At 37.5% G+C, this 25,314-nt stretch overlaps 2 protein-coding genes across 3 annotated transcripts; both read left to right on the top strand.

The window, feature by feature from the left end:
• The first annotated feature begins 1,126 nt into the window (after positions 1–1,126).
• On the top strand, positions 1,127–12,230 carry LOC117307262 (mesoderm-specific transcript protein-like). 2 transcript variants are annotated; one of them, XM_033791965.1, is made up of 12 exons: positions 1,127–1,535; positions 2,399–2,578; positions 2,949–3,028; positions 4,293–4,370; positions 5,557–5,687; positions 6,832–6,902; positions 8,181–8,221; positions 8,589–8,656; positions 9,149–9,250; positions 9,911–9,987; positions 10,535–10,598; positions 11,257–12,230. In XM_033791965.1, the coding sequence occupies exons 2-12, from the start codon at positions 2,431–2,433 to the stop codon at positions 11,378–11,380; spliced, it is 984 nt and encodes a 327-aa protein (XP_033647856.1). In that variant the 5' UTR covers positions 1,127–1,535; positions 2,399–2,430; the 3' UTR covers positions 11,381–12,230. The 2 variants fall into 2 exon arrangements, with proteins under 2 accessions (XP_033647856.1, XP_033647855.1); XM_033791964.1 differs by lacking the exon at positions 8,181–8,221 and adding an exon at positions 8,288–8,328 and having other exon boundaries at positions 1,129–1,535.
• Positions 12,231–13,694: 1,464 nt separating this feature from the next.
• LOC117307037 (EF-hand calcium-binding domain-containing protein 12-like) lies at positions 13,695–23,576 on the top strand. Its single transcript, XM_033791673.1, has 9 exons — positions 13,695–13,727; positions 15,879–16,568; positions 17,354–17,383; positions 18,493–18,699; positions 19,403–19,556; positions 20,172–20,428; positions 21,329–21,533; positions 22,252–22,561; positions 23,142–23,576. Exons 2-9 carry the CDS (start codon positions 16,050–16,052, stop codon positions 23,410–23,412), a joined length of 1,953 nt encoding a protein of 650 aa, XP_033647564.1. The 5' UTR covers positions 13,695–13,727; positions 15,879–16,049; the 3' UTR covers positions 23,413–23,576.
• The last annotated feature ends 1,738 nt before the right edge of the window (positions 23,577–25,314 follow it).

Below are 25,314 nucleotides of genomic sequence, written 5' to 3'. Positions count from 1 at the left end.
CTAGCGCGTGAGTTCTGATCTTACAACGAAAATGTCCGCTTTGATTTTCTCTTAAAACTTTCAGTAATTGTATTTTAGCCATCAATATTCCTTGCCATGAGTACTTTAAAAAACTGTTAAAAACCAAACCCTTAGAAAGTGGCAGTCATGTGGAAAAGGTTTTCGCAAGGCAGTGTCGTAGTTTCATCTTGAAGGGGCCCGGCCATTTTGTCACTGATTACTCTGTACACACAGTATAGTATTACACGGCGTCCGGTTGCTGGTTGGTTTCCAAGACCGAATCTGCATATAAATAGTGAATGTCTTTTGCGTTTTGGGGTGGACCCTGGATTGGAATTGTATGCCCATGTCCGAATAAGCGTCTACGGCTTTTGGCTGCGGCTGTTTCACGTCGGCTTCATGCGTTTGAAGAAGTATGGGACGGTCATGCAAAAGTCGTCAGGAGCGGATGGGGAGGGGGCGTGCGGGGCGCACGACGACCCCTCGCTTTTTGTCACACAAAAAACAAGAGGGAGAGAAAAAAAGAGAGAGAAACAAGTGGGAAGGTGGGGGGGGGGGGACTACACCAATCTGGGTATTTTTGTACCCAAAAAGCTATTAATAACCCGTCGTACACTTTGTTTCATTGTGGGCGACTAAATTTGGCACCTCGCTAAAAAAAGTAAACAACGTTCCACGTTCTGGTGAGATCCGGAAATCAGAGAAACAGAGCGCCCGCTAGCGTTCGTTCATTACAAGCGTGTACAGTTTTTGCCGCGATAATCGGAACAAGAGCTTAACAAACGACCACTCACATAGTGACGTCGTTTACCTGGGCTGGGGCCAGCCCCCAAGTGACCCACTCCACAAGCGGGCCTCTGGGGGCTGACCTGGGTGAGCCCCTGGAATTACGTCAAAAGCTATTCGAACGCACCGTACCGGGCAGACCGGGGATGGCCCAGGGAAGCTAAACGAACGCACCCATAACAACTGCGGCGGAAAAGTGGCCCGCATAATATTCGGGCAATTTTTCTGAACATCAATAGCACTCTTATCTCGTACCGTGACGTAGTGATTTTAGGTGATTTTTTTTTCTTCTTCTAAATCGATTGAAAAAAAGGAAATCCTTATAAAAAAAAAACCTGCAATGACCATGGGTTCCAACTTTTATTCTGACGTATAGAGAAAAATGATAAAATAAATAGGGCTTTCATACAGCCCACTCAGATTTGTGCACAAATGCATATTGAATGTCAAACGAGTAACCGGTTCTTGTTTGAATGTCGAATATCGAACGTCAAACGAGAACGAACTTCACACCGTTCTTGTACTGCATGGGTTCTAACTTCTGATTACAGGGCTAGTTAGTTGGCTCAGTTGTGCGTGTTCGTTGTTGTGGCTTGATTGATTGATTGATTGATTGACAGCTATTAGGCTGGCTGCTCTTCTTCTTTACTGTTTACATTTACAATACTGCTGTCACGATCAGTGTGGTGAGAGTCAAATCTCAGCTCCTCTTTGGTTGTGAAGCTATTGTGTGACCAAGTTTAACTCGGGTAAGTAAAAAATATATACTTTTTTTTTAAGAAAAAAAAGTCATTCTACTATTAATTTATTATGGTCGGATCAGGTGATCAAACTCAACTCGTCTTCATTCAAAACTCATTCAATCAATGGAGGTGGAATTAGTCTACCTCCATGGCTTAATCAAGAAAAGAACAGATGATGCCGATGTTTGTGTGTATGCACTTTGAGTTGATTACTAAAAGTAAAAACTTGAGAGAGAGAGAGAGAGAGAGAGAGAGGAGTTAGTACAGTAGGGGAGGGGCTGGGATGAGGGATGGAGGTGGGACGGCTGGGGGATCATGGAGGAAGTGACTTTCTCTGCCTCTGCTGTCTGTGCTGTATGGTTTATCTATTTCTTTGTTTAAAACACAAGCCAACAAGCAAGAATATCTTCTTTATTAGTCCTACAAATTAATTCTAGTAGAATTTCTACTCCTACCTAAACTAACTCAGTCATGTCACTGTCAGTACTTACTACTACTTTGGCAGGGCAGGCCGTTATACATGTAAGCCTGGTTCATACTTCCTCTTCCTGCGAATGATTCTTGCATAGCCAGTTTCAAGACAAATGAAAATGGAGTGGGGTGTGACCGAGGGAGGGGGGGCGTTGCCGTTGGTATTCCTACTCCAGAAGTTGCAATAACAATAATCGAAACTCACTTTCCCAGGACCAGGGATACGGAACAGTTCCATAAAGAAGAATAGCAATCGCAACTTAAATACCGTGTGAGGAGTTTGTTGCAGTACTCGACAGATACAGACAACTTGCACCACTTTACATTACAACTTTATTTACAACATTACAACTTAAATCAATAATAAAGTACATTTTGTACCTCTTTTTATTACGCAGGACACAGCACCGTTGTACAGAACCTTTTGAGTATGCCGAGTTTTAGAACTGTAGCCTGGCTGGTAGCCCTTATTGCTGTGTATCTACATTGGCCTAAACCACATCTCTCTCAGAGACTTCAGGAGTGGGAAAACTCTGGCAAATACTTCAAGTTCAAGGAGTTTAACGTCTTCTACAAAGGTTAGTATTTTTTTTAGAGCAGTTTCTTATTTAGAGGAAATTTTTCTTTGATGTACTAATTTTTATTAATTTTGTTCATACACGCTGGGGTGTGTTAAAACACTGTATACTTGGTACTTTCCAGAGTTCTGTGAAAAAAATCACCTGTACATAGGCATTTTACTCGGGTGGGATTCGAGCTCCGACCTTTGCAATTCTAGGGCAGTGTCATACCAAGTCAATACCAACTAGACCACCGAGATTGTCAGTAGCTTGAGGCAGGTAATGTTCTAATGTTACAAAACCATTATGCAATTTAAGATGTTATAAAACAGAATTACTTTTTATCATTGGTCAACTTTTTCAAAAGTGGATGTTGCTTTTTCTCTAGATTCCCTTGGTTCTGGCGACCCTAAAAAAGTGGTTCTAATTCTACATGGTTTCCCTTCTTCAACGTTTGATTGGTACAAGGTATGATTGATCTGTATTTGAGTGGCGTGGCAGGGCAGAGTGGTCAAGTTGTCAAGTGGTCACTGTCAGGCTTGCATGCTTCGTTTCTGAAAGGGCAAGGCGCCAAGGCATTTTCTCCTTGTAAAGGGCACCCTATGGAGGCAATCGCTCTCGTGGCTTTGTTGACACCATTAAAGGAAGACATTGCCTTGGATCGGACGAGTTGGTCTATAAAAAGGGGTTTGTAACTGTTTGTTATAAAATGCATATGATTGGAAAGATGTTTTACAAGTAGGATGCAATGATCCACACAAATTTGCTTCAAAATTGCGTGGTAAATAATTTGACTCCCATAAATGGCCGACCGTGTTTGTCGACACAGTAAAAGTAAAAACCGTGCAATTTCGAGGCATGTTTTGGTGGATCATTGTATTCTACTTATAAAAACATCTTTCCAATCGTATGCATTTTATAACAAACGGATTACAAACGGCTTTTCAAAGACCAGCTCGATCGATCCAAGGGAGCTTGTCCTTTAAGTATCAGGCCTGCAATGTGGTTCAGTGGTTAGACTGACTTTGCAATGACTAGAATAAGGTTTGCTAGTAACTGAAACCAAACTTCTTAATTTGTGCAATTTATAATCATAGAAATTAAATCAATGTTTCTTCTGGGGAGATTGGTTGTTGCTAACTTGGTGTTTATTTCCCCTTGTGGGAGTTTCCCTTGACAAGAAGATCTTTTAAACAACACAAACTCCGTTGTTTTACTGATCAGCAGAGCGTGGGTTTGAGCTCCGGTCTGGACCCAATTTCATAGACATGCTAACCACAAAAGTTTGCCAAGCGTGAAATTTCTTCCTTGATAAAAACATAATTACCAACCAAATTTCCACATGATTATCGGGACAAGCAAAGAACAGATAAATACCACTAACAAGCAATATGCAACAAATGGACATTTGGTTGGTAATCCTGATTTTATCAAGGCAGAAGTTTCATGCCAAGGAAATTGTTGTGCTTAGCAGCTCTATGAATTTGGGCCCAGGACTTGTTGTACCCTTTAGCAAAACACTTAGCCTAACCATTTTGGGTTTGTCCTTTCTTATTTATGAGATAAAACAAAGCAAGAACATGGCAAACATATACACAATAACAGGATATAACAATGGAAGAAAACAAACAAGTCGAAAACGAGAGAAAAACTGAAAGCCTTTTGGGTGTGATAAAGTGCTATAAAAAATGCAAATTTATTACTGATTGTATTTTTATTATGATCTTGATAGATGTGGCACGGGTTAAGCGAGAACTTTGGTCGAGTCATCGCTGCGGATTTCTTGGGATTTGGTTTGAGTGATAAACCGGTGAGTGCATTTTTTGATGTCAAAGAATATTTAATCACTCTGCTGTACAGTATGGCAAGAATTTTTAGAAAGTATGAGGTTTAGTTTTTTCTTTGATTCTTTTTCAATGATCTCTTGATTTACACCGAGAAAGAAGAAAATAACAATTAACTTATAACAATTATGTTACAATTTTGTTACCAGACATTATTCTCGGCACAATGCAGATGGAGCACTCCATTAACAAAAAGAATTTTCATGGTGTTACCGCAATGAACTATGAAGAATTTTCTGAAATCATTCTTCAGGATCGGTAAAGACAGACATTTCTCGTTCATCATATATTTGAGCTTGAGTTAAGTGTTTGGCCAGGATGAGAAGAGGTACAAATTTAATTAATATCAGGCGATTTGTGATATTTCTTCACAAACTACTTATAAAAAGTGCAACTGGTTTCAATCAAGTTCATCACCATCTTGTAGTCAAATCAACCTTTGAAACTGGTGTCAAATGAAGTGGTTATCAAGTTTTCTAGACACCCAAGTGTGTATACGCCTGCAACCCTGGACCCCCTATTGTCCTACTTTTGTTTATACTCCTAACTTTTTTGCAACAGCTCCCATTGGTTTTGTGTTTGTTTTCCAACTGTGGACCTTTCCCGAACAGTGGACCGTCTTGTCCTCTTTCGTTTAAGGTCCCTGGTTTGAATGTGTATACCTACTCAAATGTACTAAATATCTCATTGTTTTACATTTTTTGTGATGCTAGTAAGTCTGTGATATAATAGATGTTAAATTTGCTTCGGGGATAAAGAATAATAATTTTTGGTTTTTACCCGTATACACCGATGTGTGTAGCACTGTATACTCAGTACTTTCCCGAGTCCTGTGAAAAAAAAATATATATAAAAAATCACAGGCATTTTACTCGGGTGGGATTCGAACCCACGACCTTTGCAATTCTAGAGCAGTGTCATACCAACTAGACCACCGAGATTGCCCGGTAGCTAGAGGCAGTTCGAATCCTATGTTTTAGCAGCGGGTACTGCAAACGATTTAATAGATGTTAAATTTGCATCGGGATAAAGAATATTAATTTTTGGTTTTTACCCATATACACCGATGTGTGTAGCACTGTATACTCAGTACTTTCCCGAGTCCTGTGAAAAAAAATAACAAACTGTGATACTTTTTTTTGTACCTTTCAGACGGGCCACTCTTACACTATGTTTGAGCAAGCTGATATTATGGAGTCTTTAATGGCCAAATTGGGTGTGGAGCGGGTTCACATCCTGGCACATGACATGGGGGATACAGTAGCACAGGAACTTATAGCAAGGTATGGAAGAGTGTTTGCATATCTTTGGTTTGTAAAGATTGATTTGGTTTTGTTCTGAATCTAAAACTTGTATCAAACTATGCTCCCTGCGGTAAAAGCTGTTTTTTAATGGACCCTTCCCATGAAATATGCTAATTACATTTACACATGCGTACAGACCCTACTGGTTGGCAAACACCATAGAGTTGTGCACTAAGCAGACGCGCAATGGCGTCTGCGTCACGCAGCCATTAGCCATGTACAAAACAGCGCGATTTTCCCTCATTTTGCCAACCAAAATGTTAGTGCGCACGCGCTGTGTGCAATTTACATATTTCATGGGAAGGGTCTATTGTTGTACTCATCAAACTCTGTTTTCTTCACTCTGGCCTAAAACATTCCAATACAATTTTGAAATTTCCCAATAAAGATTTTGTTTGATGTTTTTTTAATGGAAAATCACCTGACCTCGCCAGGCTGGCAGCCACTGCAAGGCTGGCAGCCACTGCAAGGCTGGCAGCCACTGCAAGGCTGGCAGCCTCTGCAAGGTGAGAGCTACACTTAACTGATTTTGGCTGTCGCCCCAATTCTACCTCCATGCCCAAACCAACTGTCTCCAGCTTCAGTAGGGGCACATTGCCACCTGTCTCCTGGGGCTGAAATATGGCTACCCACCCCCTTTTATAGTCCATAAGGACGTTTACATGGGTATCATCCATGATGCACTACCAGAATGCACTACCTTCCAAAATGTTTACAAAGCAGTTATGGTTAAGTGCCTTGCTCAAGGGAACAGGTGTCACTACATGGATTCAAACCCACACTTTGCTGCTTGATTAAAACAGGGTTACCAACCAAATTTTCACGTGATTTTAAGGATAAGCAAACAACAGCCGAGACAAGTAACAAACAATATGCAACAAATGGAAATTTGGTTGGTAATCCTGTTTTTATCAGTGAAGAAATTTCATGCTAAGCAAATTTCTGTGCTTAGCACCTCTATGAAATTGGGCCCAGATCTTGGGTGACCACTTGACCACAACACATACTTTACAAAAGAGAAACCCTGCTTCTGTACCAACACTGATCTAAAGAGATAATTTACACATGGTGCTACCACAAACCTCACCTAATTGAGAAATTTTATTATGTTTTAAACTTACAGACAAAATGCCGCAGAAAAATCAAAGAGGAAACTTGATCTGGAAATCCTCAGTGTGTGTCTGACCAATGGAGGTGAGTAAAGCATAATTCACACACACATCGGTGTATGGGTAAAAAAACAAAGTTAATTTTCTTTATCCCCACTGCAAATCCACACATTGTGCATTTATTAAGATAAAGGTTTCAGTTTTCAATTCTCAATGTTAATTTGTGTTAACTTGTACTCTAGATTCTGTGTAAACCCGCTTTTATCCTTTTAGTATACTGTGCTTGGTGTTAGTAAAAACAAAATCTCAGAACCAGAGGTGAAAACAAATGAACTGTTTTCTTTCAAGTATCTTGGCAATAAGAGTTTGCCCAATTAGCTGTAAAAACAGGCATGGTATTCTACCCACTTAAGTCTATTTTCCGATTTGTTTGCCTTTAGAAAAAAATCATATTGTTTTTATCAATATGACCTGGAGAGTCTATCCCTTGTACTACAGAAAATTGTTCCTTTTTCTACTAGAGAAAATTATCCTACTTTTTTTCCGAAGACCAAATATCATACCTGACAAAAGAAACACTCTGTTGGCATGGCGTGTTCAAAACAAAACAAAATCCTATATCATTATTGTTATAGAAAAGTTTGCGGTAACACCATGTAATAACAATCTCTCAATGAGTTGGGGTGGTTCTGAAAAGAACCGTTAGATTAACTCGACGTTTCGATCAGTATGCTCTGATCGTCTTCTGGAGAAGACAGAGAATCGCCATTCTCCAGAAGACGATCAGAGCATACTGATCGAAACGTCGAGTTAATCTAACGGTTCTTTTCAGAACCACCCCAACTCATTGAGAGATTGTTATTACATGGTGTTACCGCAAACTTTTCTATATCTTACTTCCACCATGCAAAGTTTCAAATCCTACTTATCATTATTGTTTTTCTCCAAAAGTGTATTGAAGAAATGCGTGTTGAAGATTAAGAATTCACTATTTAGGCCAACATTAGCTCAGTGGTTTCTTTCCATGCATTTCACAAATGTGGAACCTGGTTTCGAGCCTTGAGTCTTCCTCGACTAAAACTGAAATTTCTTCATTGTCATCTCTACGAAAAAATTTTGTGCGATGTTTCCATTAAGGTGCTTTGCCGTTTATATAGTTTAGATTCAGATCAGCAAATGTTGAAAAAGAAACCTTTTGCTTGATTGTTCAAAGGTATGTCTAAGGTTCAACTCAAAGAATACCAAAAAACAAATCCACCATCAGCAAATAAAAAAGCATTTCTTTTTGTTTATTTTCCAAAATATTGTATTCTTACAGATTCTATTTCTGTCACCCCTTCCTCATATTTTTTAATATCAACAGGAATCTTGCCTGAAACCCATGAGCCAAGGTTTATGCAAAAGGTTGGTGTGATGTGATGTAATATCTTAAAATGAACCGTTTTCCATTATTTTGTCTTTGTCTTCCAGGCATTCTGCCAGAGACTTTGGAATTAAGATTTATGCAAAAGGTTTGTAGAAAGTAGATTGACTAAGAAAAATTGTTAGTTATTTATTTTGACATATTTTTTTAAGGGGTTGTGGGGAGACACCAACAATGTTGTTTTTAAACACGTTGGAAAAAAATTATGAAACTGGGCCCATGTAAGTTCTGCTTTAACAAAATGTAGATGACGACGTCAAACCACATTTCAAGAATATATGCAATTGAAAGACCCTTAGATTAGAGATTTTTTACCATCTTTAAGTTGACGCAATTCTCTTTTTCCAGCTCTTGTTGAAACCATGGATTGCTCCTGTGGTAAAGCGACTCACCAATCATTTCATTTTTAAAAAATCGTAAGTCACTTTTCACAACATTTCTATGGAAGAGGAGAACTCTTTAATCTGATCATTATCATTTCTCTTGCCAACTATTTTTGTTGCTCATTACCTATTCTCCCCTCTTCCCACCCTTGATATTGTCCTTTGTGTTTCCATCTTCTTGTGGTCAAACCAGCCCCTTCCCCTCAGCCCCAACCTTTTGTCTTCTTATTCACTGTTTACCACTTGCTGTTTTCTGTATGCTATCTAACTCCATTCATTTATTTTCACTTTACTGCTTATGTTTCCTGTTCAGAAGTTTGTTGTCTGTCCAGGTACTCTGCTAGGGTTGAAACTTCAGACCATTAACTTTTTTGTGTGTTTATAATTAATAAGATATTTTTTAGATGATGATTTTAGTAAGCTAATCAAAATCCTAACCATTTTTTTTCTGAGTGTCAAACTGCATACCTTTCCATTTTATGTAAATGGTTGATTTAAAAAACTTTTTTTATTCCTGATGTGCAGGTTTGGTGAAGTATTTGGTAAACGTACTCAACCAACAGATGATGAGTTTCAAGATCATTGGGCTTTAATTCGATGGAATGATGGCGACTTAATAATAGACGAGTAAGTTTAAAAACAAATTAACGTTCATCTGCATTCAGGTCTTTGCTCAATTTAATAGAGCTGTTTTCAGCACAGAATTAGGCTATGCACAAAACATGCGTACTTCTCATTGACAGGTTACCAGCCAAAAAACAGAGCCAGGCTTATCTACCTCTGACTTGTTTTCTGCAAATAAATTATCAGCTGAAAATGTGTGTGTATCATTTTCTGCTGAAGCATCTCACACATCTCTAAGAAATTGGGCTTCTCTTGATGAAATTCTCCCTCAGTGTCAAATTCCACCCCATTCCCCCAAAAAGATAAAAAGGAGAGGCAAAAAAAGAAGAAGAAAAAAAAGAGCAAAGAATTCTATGGTCAGAAGTTCCATACATAGAATTGAGCCTGCTCTTAAAAAACAGAGGCGTTATAGTTCGATTTCTATCCGATGGCCCAAGGATTTTTCCCCCTCAATATTTCAAACAAATTACCCCCACTTCCTCTTCATTCTATTGTATAGTTTGTTATACCCTTACACCGATGTGTATAAAGCACCGTAAACTTAACTTTTCCTGAGTTTGGGGGGGGGGGAATCCACAGGCCAATCATTCAGGTGTAAGGGTATACAATTTATTTTCTTTATCCCCGATTTAAAACTAACGTCCATTCTATTGTAATTTACAGACAGATTCAGTACCTACCCCAGCGGTTTGCCAATCGGGATAAATGGGTTGGAGCTCTTCAAGAAACAAAAATACCCTGTGAGTACCATGTCTCTAACAACATCAGTTTTTGTCTTTACTCAGGAGAATGTCAGTTGTTTGTTTAGACTATTTTCCTGTCATCAAGGGAACTAAGCAAACTCCCACACAAGGGAATATAAACACCAAGCTGGCAATAGCCAATCTCTCTCAACTGTCTTTGATTATGAATGGCACAAATCAAGAAGTTGTGATTCAGTTTAGTACCTAGATGACAAAACCTTCCATTCTTTAATATAATAGATGTTAAAGATCTATTATATCGTTGCGGTACCCGCTGCCAAAACATAGGATTCGAAATGCCTCTAGCTGCCGGGCAACCTCGGTAGTCTAGTTGGTAAGACACTGCTCTAGAATTGCAAGGGTCGTGGGTTCGAATCCCACCCGAGTAACATGCCTGTGATATTTTTTCACAGGACTCGGGAAAGTACTGAGTATACAGTGCTAACACACATCGGTGTATGGGTAAAAACCAAAATTAACATTCTTTAATAGTTCACCATCGAATTTAAATCCAATTAAAATGTCAGCTTTTATTTTATTTCAGTGCATCTAATATTTGGTCCATCAGACCCCATCAATCCACCAGACACCTTCCTGAAGCGCTACAAGTAAGTCTGCCATGTTCTCTCAAAAGTGTTAATTTTTTTAATCCAGGAATCTGTTGTAACCACAGAGCCCTATGTTTTGACTAGAGCATCATTTTGCTTCTTGTCCCTTTCATTACAAAATAGCCTCGAAAAGTTACATTTTGAAAAAAGCAAGTGCAGAGAAAATCTGTTTTGCCATAAAAGCGTGATGAAAGTGTGAAAAGAGGCCGAGGTAGGACATGTTATAATCACATCCATTCATCAGGAATTTTGAAAAACCCTCAATTTACCCAGAAATGATCTTCACTTAGAAAATTGTTTGGCTGTTTTGCCATGAAAGGGCCGTTCTGAACACAGGTTGGACTTCTGAGCACAGACCTGAGCCCAACTTCTTGCTCTGCCTACCCCCGAATTTCTGCGCGTACAGTCACCATTCTCCAATGACTGTGCAAGAAGTGCTAATTTCTTTGCTAGCTTTGTAAGCGAAGAATGCCTAGTATTATGGAGTTACACATGCACGAGCAAAGAATCACGGCCAACCCATGAAGTACATTTGACAGAAGTGCAGAAGTCCATGCTTCTCTTACAAGGGTAAAAATCAATAAAAAACTTAACAAACAATAAGTTTTTGTTATTATAGATTAATCAATCAAATTCTTTTCTCCGTGTCTTTGCGTAGGATGTTGATCCCACATTCTGGAGTGACTCAGCTTGCTGACCACATCAGTCATTACCCACAGCTTGAAGATCCTGAGAATGTCTTAGACGCCTATGTTAAATTTATGGATACTGTCAAACTTTAAGATTACAAAACCAGATTTTGCAATTTTGTATCTTTTTTTTTATGGGAAAAAGTTTAGGTGATTGTTTTATTTCTTTAAATGATATTTGGAGAAAACTTTTCATATATTTGATTATTTCATACTTATTTTGAAGCAATAATTTAACAATTATAAATTTAGCCTTCGAGAAAGACTCTGCTACTGGGGTCGAAACATCAGGCAATTAACTTTATTTTTTTGCCATTATAAATTGCATAAGATTGCTGTCCTGTTGCGGAATACGCAGTGTTAAATTCTATGTTTATTGTCCATTAAATGGAAGTTTGCTTTCTCGAACATGCTCATAAGTATACAAATATATTTAAAACATTACATAATTACAAATTATGCTGAAGAATAATATTTTTTACAATATTAACAGTTGTTTTTTTTGTTTTTTAAAGCAAGATATTAAACTTTTCATAGTGGGAATACAATCCCAGATCCTTTCAGAACCACAGAAGTCATTAATAAATTATCATAAGTTTTGTTTATCAATATCTGAAAAGCGTATCAAAAATTAATTTTACAATAACAGTCATGATATCCTTCCTCCTTCAATCTGATTTCCGAATTTTGGGCCTTGAGATAAATTCGCAAAGCGGTCGTTAAAAAGTCTTGAAAGTTAAAGCCTGTACACCATTGGTCAGCCCAAGTTACTCAGTAAAGTTTTCCTACATTTTTCCAAAGGCCGAATATCATGCTTGAGTAATAATTAATGAAATTTTAAAGGAAAGGCATATTTATGGTAATCCCTCTTAAAATTAATGGCAATAAAAATCTTTAGTTGGAAACTACAGCAGCTTTCGATAGCAATAAGCAATGTGAGAAACATTTCACTGTGAAGTAATGTTATGTAAACAAAAACATCAGTTTTTATCCCCCAAAAATTTGAGAAGGTATGCTTTGCCTTTAAATTAAGTTAAATAACTCGTTATAAAAATGTCTTTGACAGAATGTGCAAGTCTTGTATTCAAATAATTTGTACAAGCTTTGGTTTCCACATGCTAGAGAAATAAAATTGCATGCTTTAACAGTTCCCAACCTTTGGATGTGAACATGGAGATAGGAGCAAGGCTTGCAAGGTCAACTCCAATGTCCTGACAAATTTCTTGCCTATTTGAAAAGCTAAATTTCAATTTGATGTCATATTTTATTTTGTAAGGTATGTTTACAGCGGTCCTCTATACTTTGATATTCATTGAGTATAACCTTTTTGCTCTAAGAAAGAATTTTTTTTTACAAATTTTAAATTTTGATCATCCAGTTTTTGAACAATCACACTGACAACAGTTCGGCCTACATGTATGATCTGCTTGCAGCTTCCAAGGATTTTGTCTTGAAAATTTAGATAATTTTACAAGTTTGTCTCGTAAGTTATAAAGATACTTTGTAAATTCATAATTGAGAAATAATTGCATATCATTCAAATGATAAAAATTGCATCGCAATAAAAAAGATGTGTTCTAACTAAAAAGCTATTAATAACATGGTCACATTTCCTCATATGATTGTCTTATTGCATCTTTTTGATTTTCTAGTTTTAACCAAAACTCAAACTTTGATTCACAATAAGTGGCGGAAGTAAGGGGGACCCCCCCCCCCCCTCCACCAATTGATGTCCATGCCCTGTGGGTGCCCCTGTTCGAAATCTAGATTTTGAGGATTTGAAATGTTAATTTCATTGTTTTCAAAACTATTTGTCCATTTACACAAACAGCCAATGTACTTGGTTGTTACACTAAGGTTAGATTTTCTTATAAATAAATTATAAATTATATAGTAAACGGCCCACATGCAAACTTGGTCATGAAGTGGCCCCCCCCCCCCCTTGAAATAAATTCTGCACCCTCCTGTGCCCCTACAAATTTACTCTAGTTACAGAGCTGTACCCTTCCACATTAAGTTTGCAGCTTCTCATCAACATTTTCTAATTTTACCCTTTTTGAAGACAAACTTGCAGTTTATAGGAGAAGTGTTTCATCAGCCTGAGGATTGTTTTTTTTTTCACTGATAAAGTTCAACCAGCTGCTTAAATGTTCTGCTTGGCAATAAATAGCTTTGGACAGTAACAAAATCACAATTGCCTGTCACAGTCGAATCGCACGTGCACAAAAACACCATTGTTTTCATGTTAACAAAACAACATAGATCGCAAAAGATGATGACCCTCCTTGGGGGCGTGGCCGGGAAAAGGATAGAGATTAATCTGGACACCATCTACACGTTCGTTTATCCACAGTTTTTTACACGGACTGTACGTACCATTCTTTATTATTGTTTACTGTGGGTATAGCAACGTGCGCAACATGGAAGTGGAGTAAAATTTGTAAGTAAACTTCGAACTGTTTTTGTTTTTATTAATCACTTGACTTATGTGGTTGTCGTTGTTTGTAGTTCATAATAAATCAAGTACTATTAGATCTTTGTTTGTCTAAATTGGTTAATGATTTACCCGGAAAATTTGTTGATAGGAACCTCTGATTCTGAGATGAAAAATTTGCAAATTATTTTTGTGTGTGAACATGGTGAATCAATTACCCTGGAAAACAGAGAGCAAATGGCCATATCGTAGCGTCATACGTTATCGACCCTCATATGTTTTTCGGTCCCCAACTTTGATTCCCGTTTATCGCGAAATTGTGCAAGCTGCACCGGTGACAGAAGCTATGCAGTTTACTCACGGTCTGTATTTTCATCGGGCTTAATCATGCTGAGAACAAAGTTTCCTGTCGTTGGTTATACTTTTAATTTTTTATAGGCCTACTCAAACATTTATAAAATGATTGATTTTCGGTACAAATCACTAGTGCATTATTATGCCAACATTCAAAAGAGTCAAAGAAACATCATCCAACCTCAAAAGTTCAAAACAAAATTACTATCTGCTAGATTGAGTTTCATTCTGTTTTAGTCACTAGATGGATCACGTGGGGTCCTACTGCTTGCTGTCAACTCGCCGTCAACTCACTTGTGCCGTCAACTCGCCGTCAACTCCTCCAATATACATTTAAAATCCACAAAAGAAGCATAGAACGGTGACGTATCAGCTAAAAGAGAACTTGCGTAAGTTTTAGGTCGTATTTCGGAATAAAAATTGATTTTTTTTCTTGTGAAAAAATTATCTCGAAGCAGCAAAACCGTCGGCCGCCATCTTGCTTTTTCATATGGATTAATCTTGGCCCAAGATGTCAATGATTGGTACTTTTTTTATCAACACAAAGTCGTTTTTGTGAATGAATTTGTACCGAAAACCATGAGAAATATGTAGTTTAGCCCAGACTTAACACTTCCGTGCCCCATTTATAAATTTTTCAAGTAAATTTAATGAGTTGACGGCACAAAAATGATTTGACAGCGAGTTGACGGCAAGTCGGCGAGTTGACGGCAAGTAGTAGGACCGATCACGTGAGGTGGTTACTATTTGGGATTCTATGGTGTGTAAATGTGGGGAAAATATATAAATATTTTAAGTGAAAATGACAACAATTTTGTTTTCACTTTACTCATGCATACTGTAATAAATTCCTATAAGCGTAATAAATATTAAGTCTACATTAAAGATATATAATATCTATAATATCATAGATTGGTTTCTTATCTCCTGAAACCAAAAATTACTGGTCTGAAATGGGGGAAAACGGATTGTTATGAAGTGTGAGTGCATAGGGGGGGGGGTGGGGTGTTTACTTTCATGCCTTATGATATCTCTGGATTCTAATAGAGTAGCCATAATGCCTTAGGACAAAAATGTAACTAAATTTGTTAAGTAATAATTGAATAATATTTTTGATTTATTTTGCATGCCATACTAGCTTCTGAATATTCAACAAAATACCAACCAATGAAAGGTGTGAAAATATATGACGTTGCTCCAATGTCGTGCATGCATAAGCACTGTTAATGGCGGACTGTCTCTCGCAACGTAAAACCAAAACTTTAAAAATGTCAACACACCATGAAGTGAAAGTGTTATTGTTTAAAAATTGGATCTAGATGATTTGAAAAAAATTTTTTTAGTTTTTGATTGTGAACAATTTTCCTGTTATCCTACTGAAACACATGACACCAGGATACGATACAAGGCCTCATGGTCATGGAGGCAACACACATGTAGGTAATTGCCTCTATAAAGTCTCAGCCCATAGCTATAGACTATAGTTGCTTTGGTGCCCCTTGAAACAATCCATTTAAAAAAAATAACAGTAAACGCACTAGCCCCAAATTGGTCCAATTGCGGCATACACTCAAAATTGTCCATGGACACGGAGTCGATGGACCAATATTTTTATAGGGCTTTAATTTAAACGCACAGACTTGGTTCCAATACATAATAGGATTCTCTTTATAAATAGAAAACTTCTTTGCCCTCAAAAAGAATATGAACTGAAGCATCCTGAAGGCATTCACAGCTTTGGTCAGAATCAAAAACTTACTGAAGTAATTTAATAATAATTTACTTTTATATTTTGAATTGCAGGGTGCAGTCAGTTTGCTGAGTTAAAACAATAATACAAGTGCCGATTAACAATGAAGTTAAAAATGATCACATTCCAAAGAAACCATCTATGATTTGGTGAAGGATAATTTGCTGCTGTTTACAAGTTTGTAATTAATACCCATAAGAAGGAGACATTATAAATAATCTACAATGCTGGACACAGAATCCGACTTTGGTCTACGATGGCTTTTCCATCCCAACCACTCCGAATTCCTCCCTATAGACGAACAGCTTAAACAGTATAAAGCCCGAGACCTTACCAAGACTAAGCTGTACGCAACCGCTACTAAACTATGGGGTTTATCACGCAGCCGCAAGAGAGTATTCATCGCACCTCCGATGGGCGAACACCCAGGAAGAGATCTGAACCTCAGACAGTCAAATGTGAAACTCAAACCGATGACGGAAAAGCCTAAAACACCTCCGCCGAAAACCGGCGACTGGGCTCTGAGTGAACTGGAGAAATTAACTCTTCATGAAAAAGAAGTTGAGGAGAAATCTAGCGAATATAAGAGCTGGCTGGGGGAGAGAATGAAATTAAGGAATGGTTTAGAGAGTCTTGGGTTGAGTGAGGAATGGCTGAGAAATAAACCGGATCCCACCCCGATGGAACGAAGGGTGGTTGACAGAATGAAGGAAGAGAGAGTGAGTAAGCTACTTGCTAATAAGGTGAGTGAGACGTTAGGTTCTCAAACCTTTTTTTGTCTACCAACATTTCCAAACATTCATTTTTTGTTTAAGAATACAACTTACAAGGTGTTGGAAGTAAGATTGTTTTCAAAGTATAGTTTGAAGTTTTCCCATTATTGGTCCTTTGTACATGTTCACTTGGTGTGGCACTGTAAAACATTAGACACACACAGAAAGGGATATCAAGTTACAAATGTGAATGGTTTTATTATTTATGCTGATTTTCATGAATAAATTTACTCCAAATTTAACGCCTTCAGTTTTGTCTATCTTGACTTAAATAGTCATACTGGTTGTACACATGTAACAATCGCAAGCCTATAACCAACAGCAGCCTGCAAGTTAACATTGTCTTATTTCCTGTGTGATTTTCTTCTTTTAACATTTAACAATGTACACATGTAGAGATTATGGGGTTTTAATTCTGGCGCACTGTGTTCACTTTTATTTGAGATAGTATCAACTTGTTTTGAACCAAGTGTTTACAGTGAGTGGGTATCATATCATTCTGAAAACACACAAACAAACAAAATTATTTCTTTAAAAATATTCTTTGCTCTTTATATTTTGTAGAATTATTGGTCAAACTTTAGGGCACAAGGCTGATCTTGTGTATCCTTTTTTGGCCGAATGTAGGTTAAAATAAGAGGGAATTTTTTTTTGAAAATTTAAAAATACACTTATTTAGCCCCAATCTTGAAATTTTGGGGATTTCTGTAAGTTTGATTCCAATTTAATAATCAAATGAATATTTTGATCTCCAGGTTAGGGAGGAGAGGGCTTTTGGCAGAAAGGTATTTGAAATAATGTCTCACGGTTGATTATTGTGCCTTTCGTTTTGGGTGTTGGTTATAATGCTATTCTTTGACTGTTGTGTTGTGTTGTTGCTATAATTTCTTTTAATCAGTTCACTTCTGAGTATAAAACTCTGTCTCAACATGTAAACAAATTGCATTTTTACTAAAAAATAATCCTGTACGTTGAACATGGTTTTAATTCTGAAGCGAACTGGTTATAACTAAAATAAACAATCTTGTTTCTTGTTTTTGAACAATTGTTTAACCGCCCCAACCCCCTCCAACAAACCAAGAACATACTTAGTGCTGACTATTTCCATCACCTGTAATTATCAAAAATTATTTATGACATTATCATTTAAGTCTGTGGTTTGAATTTTTCTTGGGCTCTATACTTTTAAAGAAAATCTGGGGAAATTTATGATGAAATGATGGAGATGGTCAGATTGTATTGTGTTGTGTGAACTTAATTCAATTTTGAACTGTTCAAGTTCCAGAAGTTTTTTTTTAATTGTCAAAACCTCTGCTCTTTCTATCAAATTGTATTGTCAATCTATGGTGCTATCCTTCCATTGGTTTTAACTAATTTCATTGTTTTGAGCTAAGGCCTATCCATTGGAAAATGGAACTTAGCAAGGAAAGAAAATAATAAGGGGTTTGGGTTTGTTTGTTTGTTTGTTTGTTTGTTTGTTTGTTTGTTTGTTTGTTTGTTTGTTTGTTTGTTTGTTTGTTTGGTGTGTGCATGTTTTGCAGTCCTATTTTGATCTTGCTTTGCTGTTTTTTAATTTTTAATTTCTGTGTTTGATCTTGTTGTGCCCCATTCCTTGGTTGTTGTTAATCATTTGCAAAACATAAACCATGCATCTTCGTCATTCTGATGTAGGAATTGACATTTTTATGTAAATTAACTTTTACTGAACACTGCTTTTATGTTGTTTTTAAAATGTAATTATGGAAATATATTCACTCTATTTCCAAATTACATGTTCAGACTAAACATGGTGCTTTCTTCCCTTAAGTTTTACTCAACTAAATTTACTAACCCTAATTACAGTTGAAACTTAAAAGTCTCATTTGTAAATGTTCTAATTGCCCTATTTAAACAGAGAGACCAAGGATCAACAAGCATTACACTAGACGTTCCGTCCACTGAGGTAAAACCAGGTATTAAACGCCCCCCTCCTGAAGCCATGGCAATCATTGCCAAGTACCTCACCGCTAAGAGACAACGCCTCATCGATCTCTTCTCACAAGCAGATAAAGATAAAAACTGGATGCTCACAAGAATTGAGTTCAAACGGAGCATCAAGGAGGTCAGTTTTTACACACAAAGCAAAGGAATTCTTTTTTATAATGGAGCCATGCAGGGTTGTCACCACACTGGTCAGCGCCAGACGGGCCTGCCGGCACTCAGAGCTACTGACCAGGACTTTGCCTTGCTAATTTTGTTTTGGAATCTCAAGACCTTGTTATATAAATGTCACTTGTACTACCTAAGTGTGCATTTTGTGTGCAGCACTCCTGATTACGTCCAAGTTGCATGGACAGTAAAAACTGCCCCATGTGAAAAAGGCCCTAATAATGGAAAACATCATAGTAAATAAGCGTATCAACCTTAGCATAAAGAAAAAACCTCTTGGTTTAATCAACACTTTATACACATTATTGGGTCATGCATAATTTGGTTTGTTATAATTGCCACAATTGAAAGAAACTAACATTAACTTTCTTTTTAAAACCCTAGTAGCAGTTCTCTGTATTGAGTGTGTCTATGTTATGCCAGGCGATATAAGTTGCAATTTGGCACATTTTTTAAATGGCAATTACAAATCAAAAACGTCTCAAAGATTTTCCAATGAAAGTGCTCTTTGTCAAATAGCAATGGCCTTGCCCTTTCAAGCCTGCATGGAGGCTCTCAGTACAAATACTGCATTTACAGTATTTGTAAAAAAACAAAAACAGATGAAACCTTTTTTATGTTTTAAACAATTCTGTACCATGTCTTCTAATTTACAGGCTGGGATTCCTATTTCTGATCAGCTTCTCTCTGATCTGATTGAGAGTCTGGACCAGGATTGTAATGAGCTGATTGACTACCGAGAGTTTGTCCGAGGAATGAAAAACTTCAGGATAGATGATCGAGAGAGGAAGAGATTCACTTTGGCTCAACGTAAGGAACTGTTTGGATATTCTTGGTGGTCCGGCCTTTTTTAAACTGATAACGAGTAAAATTAGATGCTGTCTCTGCTTAGTGTACTGCTTATTTCTCAATTCCTATTTTATACAGATTTTTTTTCGCTTAGCAAACATAAATCTGCTTACTAGTGAACAGTATTTTGTATATGTTGTATATAATGGCCAAGAACTCGAACTGGACAAGAAAAAAAAAAAACATATAGACGGAATATTTATATTTGTTAAGATTTAACTGTGGCAGCAAACACTCACCTAATTTGTTTGTGTGTTTTTTTTTACATGCCTTTTTGGTCGTTATTGACCATTAATTATCTTCAGAGTTCTGGAGAATGTTTGCAAAATTCAAAAGTTTCTTCAAACATAAAAAAACGAAGTATTATTTTTTAAGTAATTCTTAATTTATTGTGTTATGTGTGGTTTTGAAAGATGGTATTCGATTTCTGTTTTGAAGAATTAAACATAGAGCTTGTAACTTGTTTTGCTTCAAAAGATTTCTGTTGCAAACAACTTACCAAACTAAAAATTGTTTAATGACCTGACGTTTTCTCGAAGGCTAAAATGATTCCACTCTGGTTTATTTCTTGCACAGAGAAAAGCAAAGAAAAGCAAGCAGAGGCATCTTCAACTGACCTACCGACTCTAACAGAGATTCCAGACCAGCGTACTGCCTCCTTAAGATCAGCCTCAGCTCGTTCCTCATCACCTTCTCCAACAGACATGACCTCAAGGTCGTCCTCACCGTACCTGCTGCCTCCCCCACGGGTGGACCTGACGGAGAGGAGAGAGCTGGAGCCCGATGATATGATTGAGAAGAGGAAACGAGAGAAACATCAAAGTCATGATGTGGTGAGTTGAGACGTTTTAGGCATTTTCCCTGTAAAATGAATAAGGATGCGCTTGAAGATTGCTGGAATACTAGTCAAAATGTTGAGAGCAAACCAAGTGCTCCTTTTTAGTACCATACTGAACCACCACTTCCTTTGAAAGAGGTTAGTATACGCCGCTCTTAATATTCATGCATGATATACGCCGCTCTTCATGCAGGAGTACGTCGCAATTCTAACCCAGAACGAGGCCATAGGTGCAGCCACTGCAAGTGGTGGCAGATGTGCGCCTATGGCCTCATTTTGCGTATAAAGAGTTATGACATCATAATGCATATTAAGAGAGGTTGATATTGTTGTCATGTAGCGCACTTATCCACCACTGAGGTTCTCAAGGTGTTTACAAAAGGAGAAACATTTTTAATTGATTTACTTAGCATCAAAAGGTTAACAAGGTGCTCATCGCATTTGGCAGCCAGCCAGAAACAAACGGGGCAATCCCTCTTCTCTTAAGGGCACAGGACCTACTGTGACTTTACATCCCATGTGAAAGACGAAGCTGATGATCAAGTGTCTTGCTTAAGGACATGAGTGTCCAGACCGGAACTCGAACCCACACTCGGAACCAACAATGCGATCAGAAATACCACAGCTCGAGTCCAGTGTGCCTGACTGTTCAGCCACAACACAATAACCCATAAAGACCCAATATAAGCAGGCAAAAAACCCTTACAAAAGAATAAAAAAAGCAATTTTTCTTTGATTCACAATAAATAAACATAGTTACCATCGTATTTGTTGAATTTTTCACTGGTTTGTTTTATCATGTTCCTACCTCAATGGTTTTACAGTATTTATTGAAACCTACAAAATTAACAAAGTCTTCTGAAAAACATTGATATACTTTCATTTGAACTTGCAGCAGAGAAAGAGGAAAGGCAAGGGAGTTGATAAAGTGCGCACCGGTAACACGGCCATTGACAGTCACAGCAAACGCTCAACCCTCAGTGGAGACACGGCAGCGGGGATCAATAAATACAGAGAGGATCGTCTCAAAGAATACCATGATATCTGTCTACTGTGTGAGAAGCAGGGACTAGATCTCACGCCCAAACTTCTAGAGCGAGGTATGGAAAGTTTTGCTGTAAAAGGTTGGAAGTGATAAAAATTTTTATTACAGTTGTAAGGCGGGGTTTGTGGCAACACCAGAAAGACAATCGGAGCATACTGATGGTAAACGTTGCGCTGTCAATCACCTGTTCTGTTCGGAACCAACAACACTACTCAAAAGAGCTTTACACATCGTGTAACAGCAAACTACTGCAAACCTCACCTTAATTATACTTCCACCATGCAAAGTTTCTAATCCTACTTCACAGTAGTAAAAATGGGGTTTGTACAAAACAAAAAACCCCAAAACAAACATTTGCATATTGGCTAAATTGTTTGGAAAACAAATAATTTTTGCTGTTTTTTTTGGTTTGTTTTTTCTTTTCTTACATCTGCGGGTATTTTACATTTTTAATATACCTTAGTACTGATGACGTCAAAGTTTGTTTTCCACTCTGTAGAAGAATTGGAAACCATTGTGTCTGGGCTCGTGTTTGAAACGTTATGCAGAGTCTAGCACTAACGCAATTGAGTATACAAATCAAGGTGTCATCAGTACAGGGGTCCATAGTAGTTGATAATTATGATATTGTTGTTTTAATTATCAAGTTAGTGCCTTACGGCCGATTGGCACAAATTTGATATAATCTGAAAAAGTAACACAAAGTTTGTTGTAAAGCATTAACACAAAATTATATTTTTGAAATGTACAAACAAATATTTGTCCATTTACAGCGTTACTTCACCCTGGCGACAAGCCCGTCAGCCGAATCAGAACACACATCCGCCAACCTGGCACCTACACCCTCTCTGAGCACTTTGCCGACCCACCAGTACCCCGCGAGCCTCCACCCAAGTACCACGACCCAGACAAGGTTGTGATGAGTCGAAGCGGAGAGTTAATGATGGAGGCCAAGCATGCCTACCCAACGAGACACGACGTGAAAGCCGAGGCCGAGATGATGAGTCTATCTAGCGGGAAGGCCTTCGTGAGTCGGAAAGTAGACTGCTGGATGACGTTTGAGGAGTACGATAAACTCACAATGTAAGTACACTCACAGTCTGATGTTTTACTGTGGTCTAGTGGTTGGACTGCAGGACTTGCATTTTTTACTGTGGTCTAGTGGTTGGACTGCAGGACTTGCATTTACAACGTTGTGGGTTTGAATCCCCAAGCGATTTGCTGATTTCACTATGAACTAAAATACATATTGTCGTCTAGTTACTGAATCACAATTTCTCTTGATTTGTGCATTTCAAGTTAAAGACGATAAACCAATGTTAGTAGTTAGTATGATAGAGATTGTCTGTGCCAGTTTGGCGTTTATATACCTTGAGGGAGTCTGCCGAGTTCATCTAAACGAAAAACAGAAGAGACCAAAGATTAAATTTCTCTGCTAAGCAAAAATTGAGTGGGGCACCAGTCTCCAACTTGGTTGATAACTGTCTCAGTTCCGCAATACTTTTTTTTGCTGAGCAAGTTTGTTTGTGCTTACAGGCTTTATGATTTTTGCAGTCTGGTTTCCCTCCTGGCCTCAGTTTGGGTTACATTGAATCGATCGGATGGATAACAAATGTGGCTGCTTTATTTGTAACTTGATTTTTTTTTTTTTCCCCCTTCAAAGGCACCTTGCTAAGCGCTATGTCACCTTAGACGGGGGCGGTGTAGATCCCAACGCATTCTGGCCCGGCCACCTATTGGACAAGATCCGTCTGTGCGTAACCGATGAAGACAAGCCGCAGACAGACAGCATCTTCACATCAACGAGGACAACAAGACGTAGAGCGTACCCGGAATATAACAACCATCTTAAATGGTGGCCGATCAGTGATCAAGGATACATGATGCCAGCCGATTATGAACAGAACAAAGTCTATACCATTGATAAGAGGTAGATTCCTCAAGGGTCTTTTTTCATCGTCTTTGATTCAGTGATCTTCAACACAGCCGATGTCATACAGCATCTTTACACAAAATTATCCACAGAAATGTTATTAGCGATTTAGATGCTTTTAAGGCAGTGGACACTATTGGTAATTACTCAAAATAATTATAAGCATAAAACCTTACTTGGTAGCGTAAATGGGGACAGGTTGATAATATAAAACATTCTGAGATCGGCTCCGTCTGAAGTGAGGTAGTTTTCGAGAAAGAAGTAATTTTACCCGAATTTGATTTTGAGACCTCGGATTTAGAATTTGAGGTCTCATCAAGCATCTGAAAGCACACAACTTCGTGTGACAAGGGTGTTTTTTCTTTCATAGTTATCCCGCAACTCCGACGACCAATCAAACTCAAATTTTCACATGTTTGTTATTTTGCGCATATGTTGAGATACACCAAGTGAGAAGACTGGTCTTTGACAATTACCAATAGTGTCCAGTGTCTTTATTCAGTAATCTTCAATGCAGCCGATGTCATACAGCATCCTTACACTAAAATATCCTCAGAAATGTTATTAGCAGATGCTTTAACAAAATACGGACAATGTGTCCGTTGTTACTTAGTTGGTAACCTTTTTCCTTGTAAGCACAATGTTGTTTAGTGCTTGGGTGCAGAAGAGAACAGTTTAGTTGAATGACAGATTCCCCCTTTGATCAAAATGTGTGGTGATCAACTATGTACAATGACTACTGCCAAATTTGGAACAATGAATGAGGAAAAACAAGAATTGTAAAGACGTACGTAAAATACAGAGAAGAAGTTTTGATGAAAACATTTAAGTTTGTTCACTTATTCACAAAAAGAATACCTCACTCCCTCAAGCATGTCAAGTACTGTGATTCATGTTTCTGTGTTTTGATGAACAAATATTTTATGTTATTCACTGCAAGATTTGGTGTCTGATTGAGGAAAAAAGTCTCTCTGCCGAGTTGTGGTGTTTCTTGAAAGTTTGCCTTAATCATAATTATTTATTTGAAAACTTGCTGGTAATAAAGCCAAGTGTTCCTGAAAATACCTTCGTAGAAGATGATGAAGAATTTTTCAGTTAAAGATGTGGCAGGAAAATCTCTTATAGGGAAGAATCCATGTTAATTCTGCAAACCTTACTAGGTTGAAAATTCGACCATGCAACATTTCAAATTTTTAAATCAAGTTGTAAATGCAAGAACAATTTTGTCTTCCATAGTCAATGCCATTCCAATAAAAACAAATCTAAAAATCATTTAAGTTTTCCAAAGTAATTTTAATAACATGTACATGTAATATGAAAAGCCATTTGATATAAAAACAAAGAAAATACACAATGAATAAAACATTCCAGTTTGTAAAGGATTTGTCAATTTTCTGTTTTTCTTTTGAATTGTAATATGCCTTTTGAGAATAGGAATAACATTGAGAATTGATTTTAGGTGGTTAAAAAAACTCTATAATTAAAGGAACACATTGCCTCGGATCAGACGAGTTGGTTTTTGAAAAGCGTGGTTAGAAAGATATTTTTAAAGTAGAATATAACGACCCACACAAGTATCAATCGAAATTGCACAGTTTTCCTTTTATGTCACAAACTAACACGGTCAGCCATTTTATGCCGACCGTGTTTTTGCGACGTATAAGGAAAACTATGCAATTTCGATTGATACTTGTGAGGGTCATTATATTCTACTTTTAAAATATCTTTCTATTGATGTTCCTTTAATGTTTATGTGGTCAATTATGACAGCTTTTTACTTTTAATCAGTAAGTAATTGGAGTTAAATTTTCTGATACATTTAAATCAGTTTGCAATGTACAGTTCAGAGTTTTGCCATAATACTAATAGGTTCAATTTTTTTAAACTGGTTCAAATAAGAACA

Source organism: Asterias rubens, chromosome 2, assembly GCF_902459465.1.
Source record: "Asterias rubens chromosome 2, eAstRub1.3, whole genome shotgun sequence".
Classification (NCBI taxonomy): domain Eukaryota; kingdom Metazoa; phylum Echinodermata; class Asteroidea; order Forcipulatida; family Asteriidae; genus Asterias; species Asterias rubens.
The sequence above is the reverse complement of the archived record's forward strand: the minus strand, read 5'-3'. Positions and strand labels throughout refer to the sequence as shown.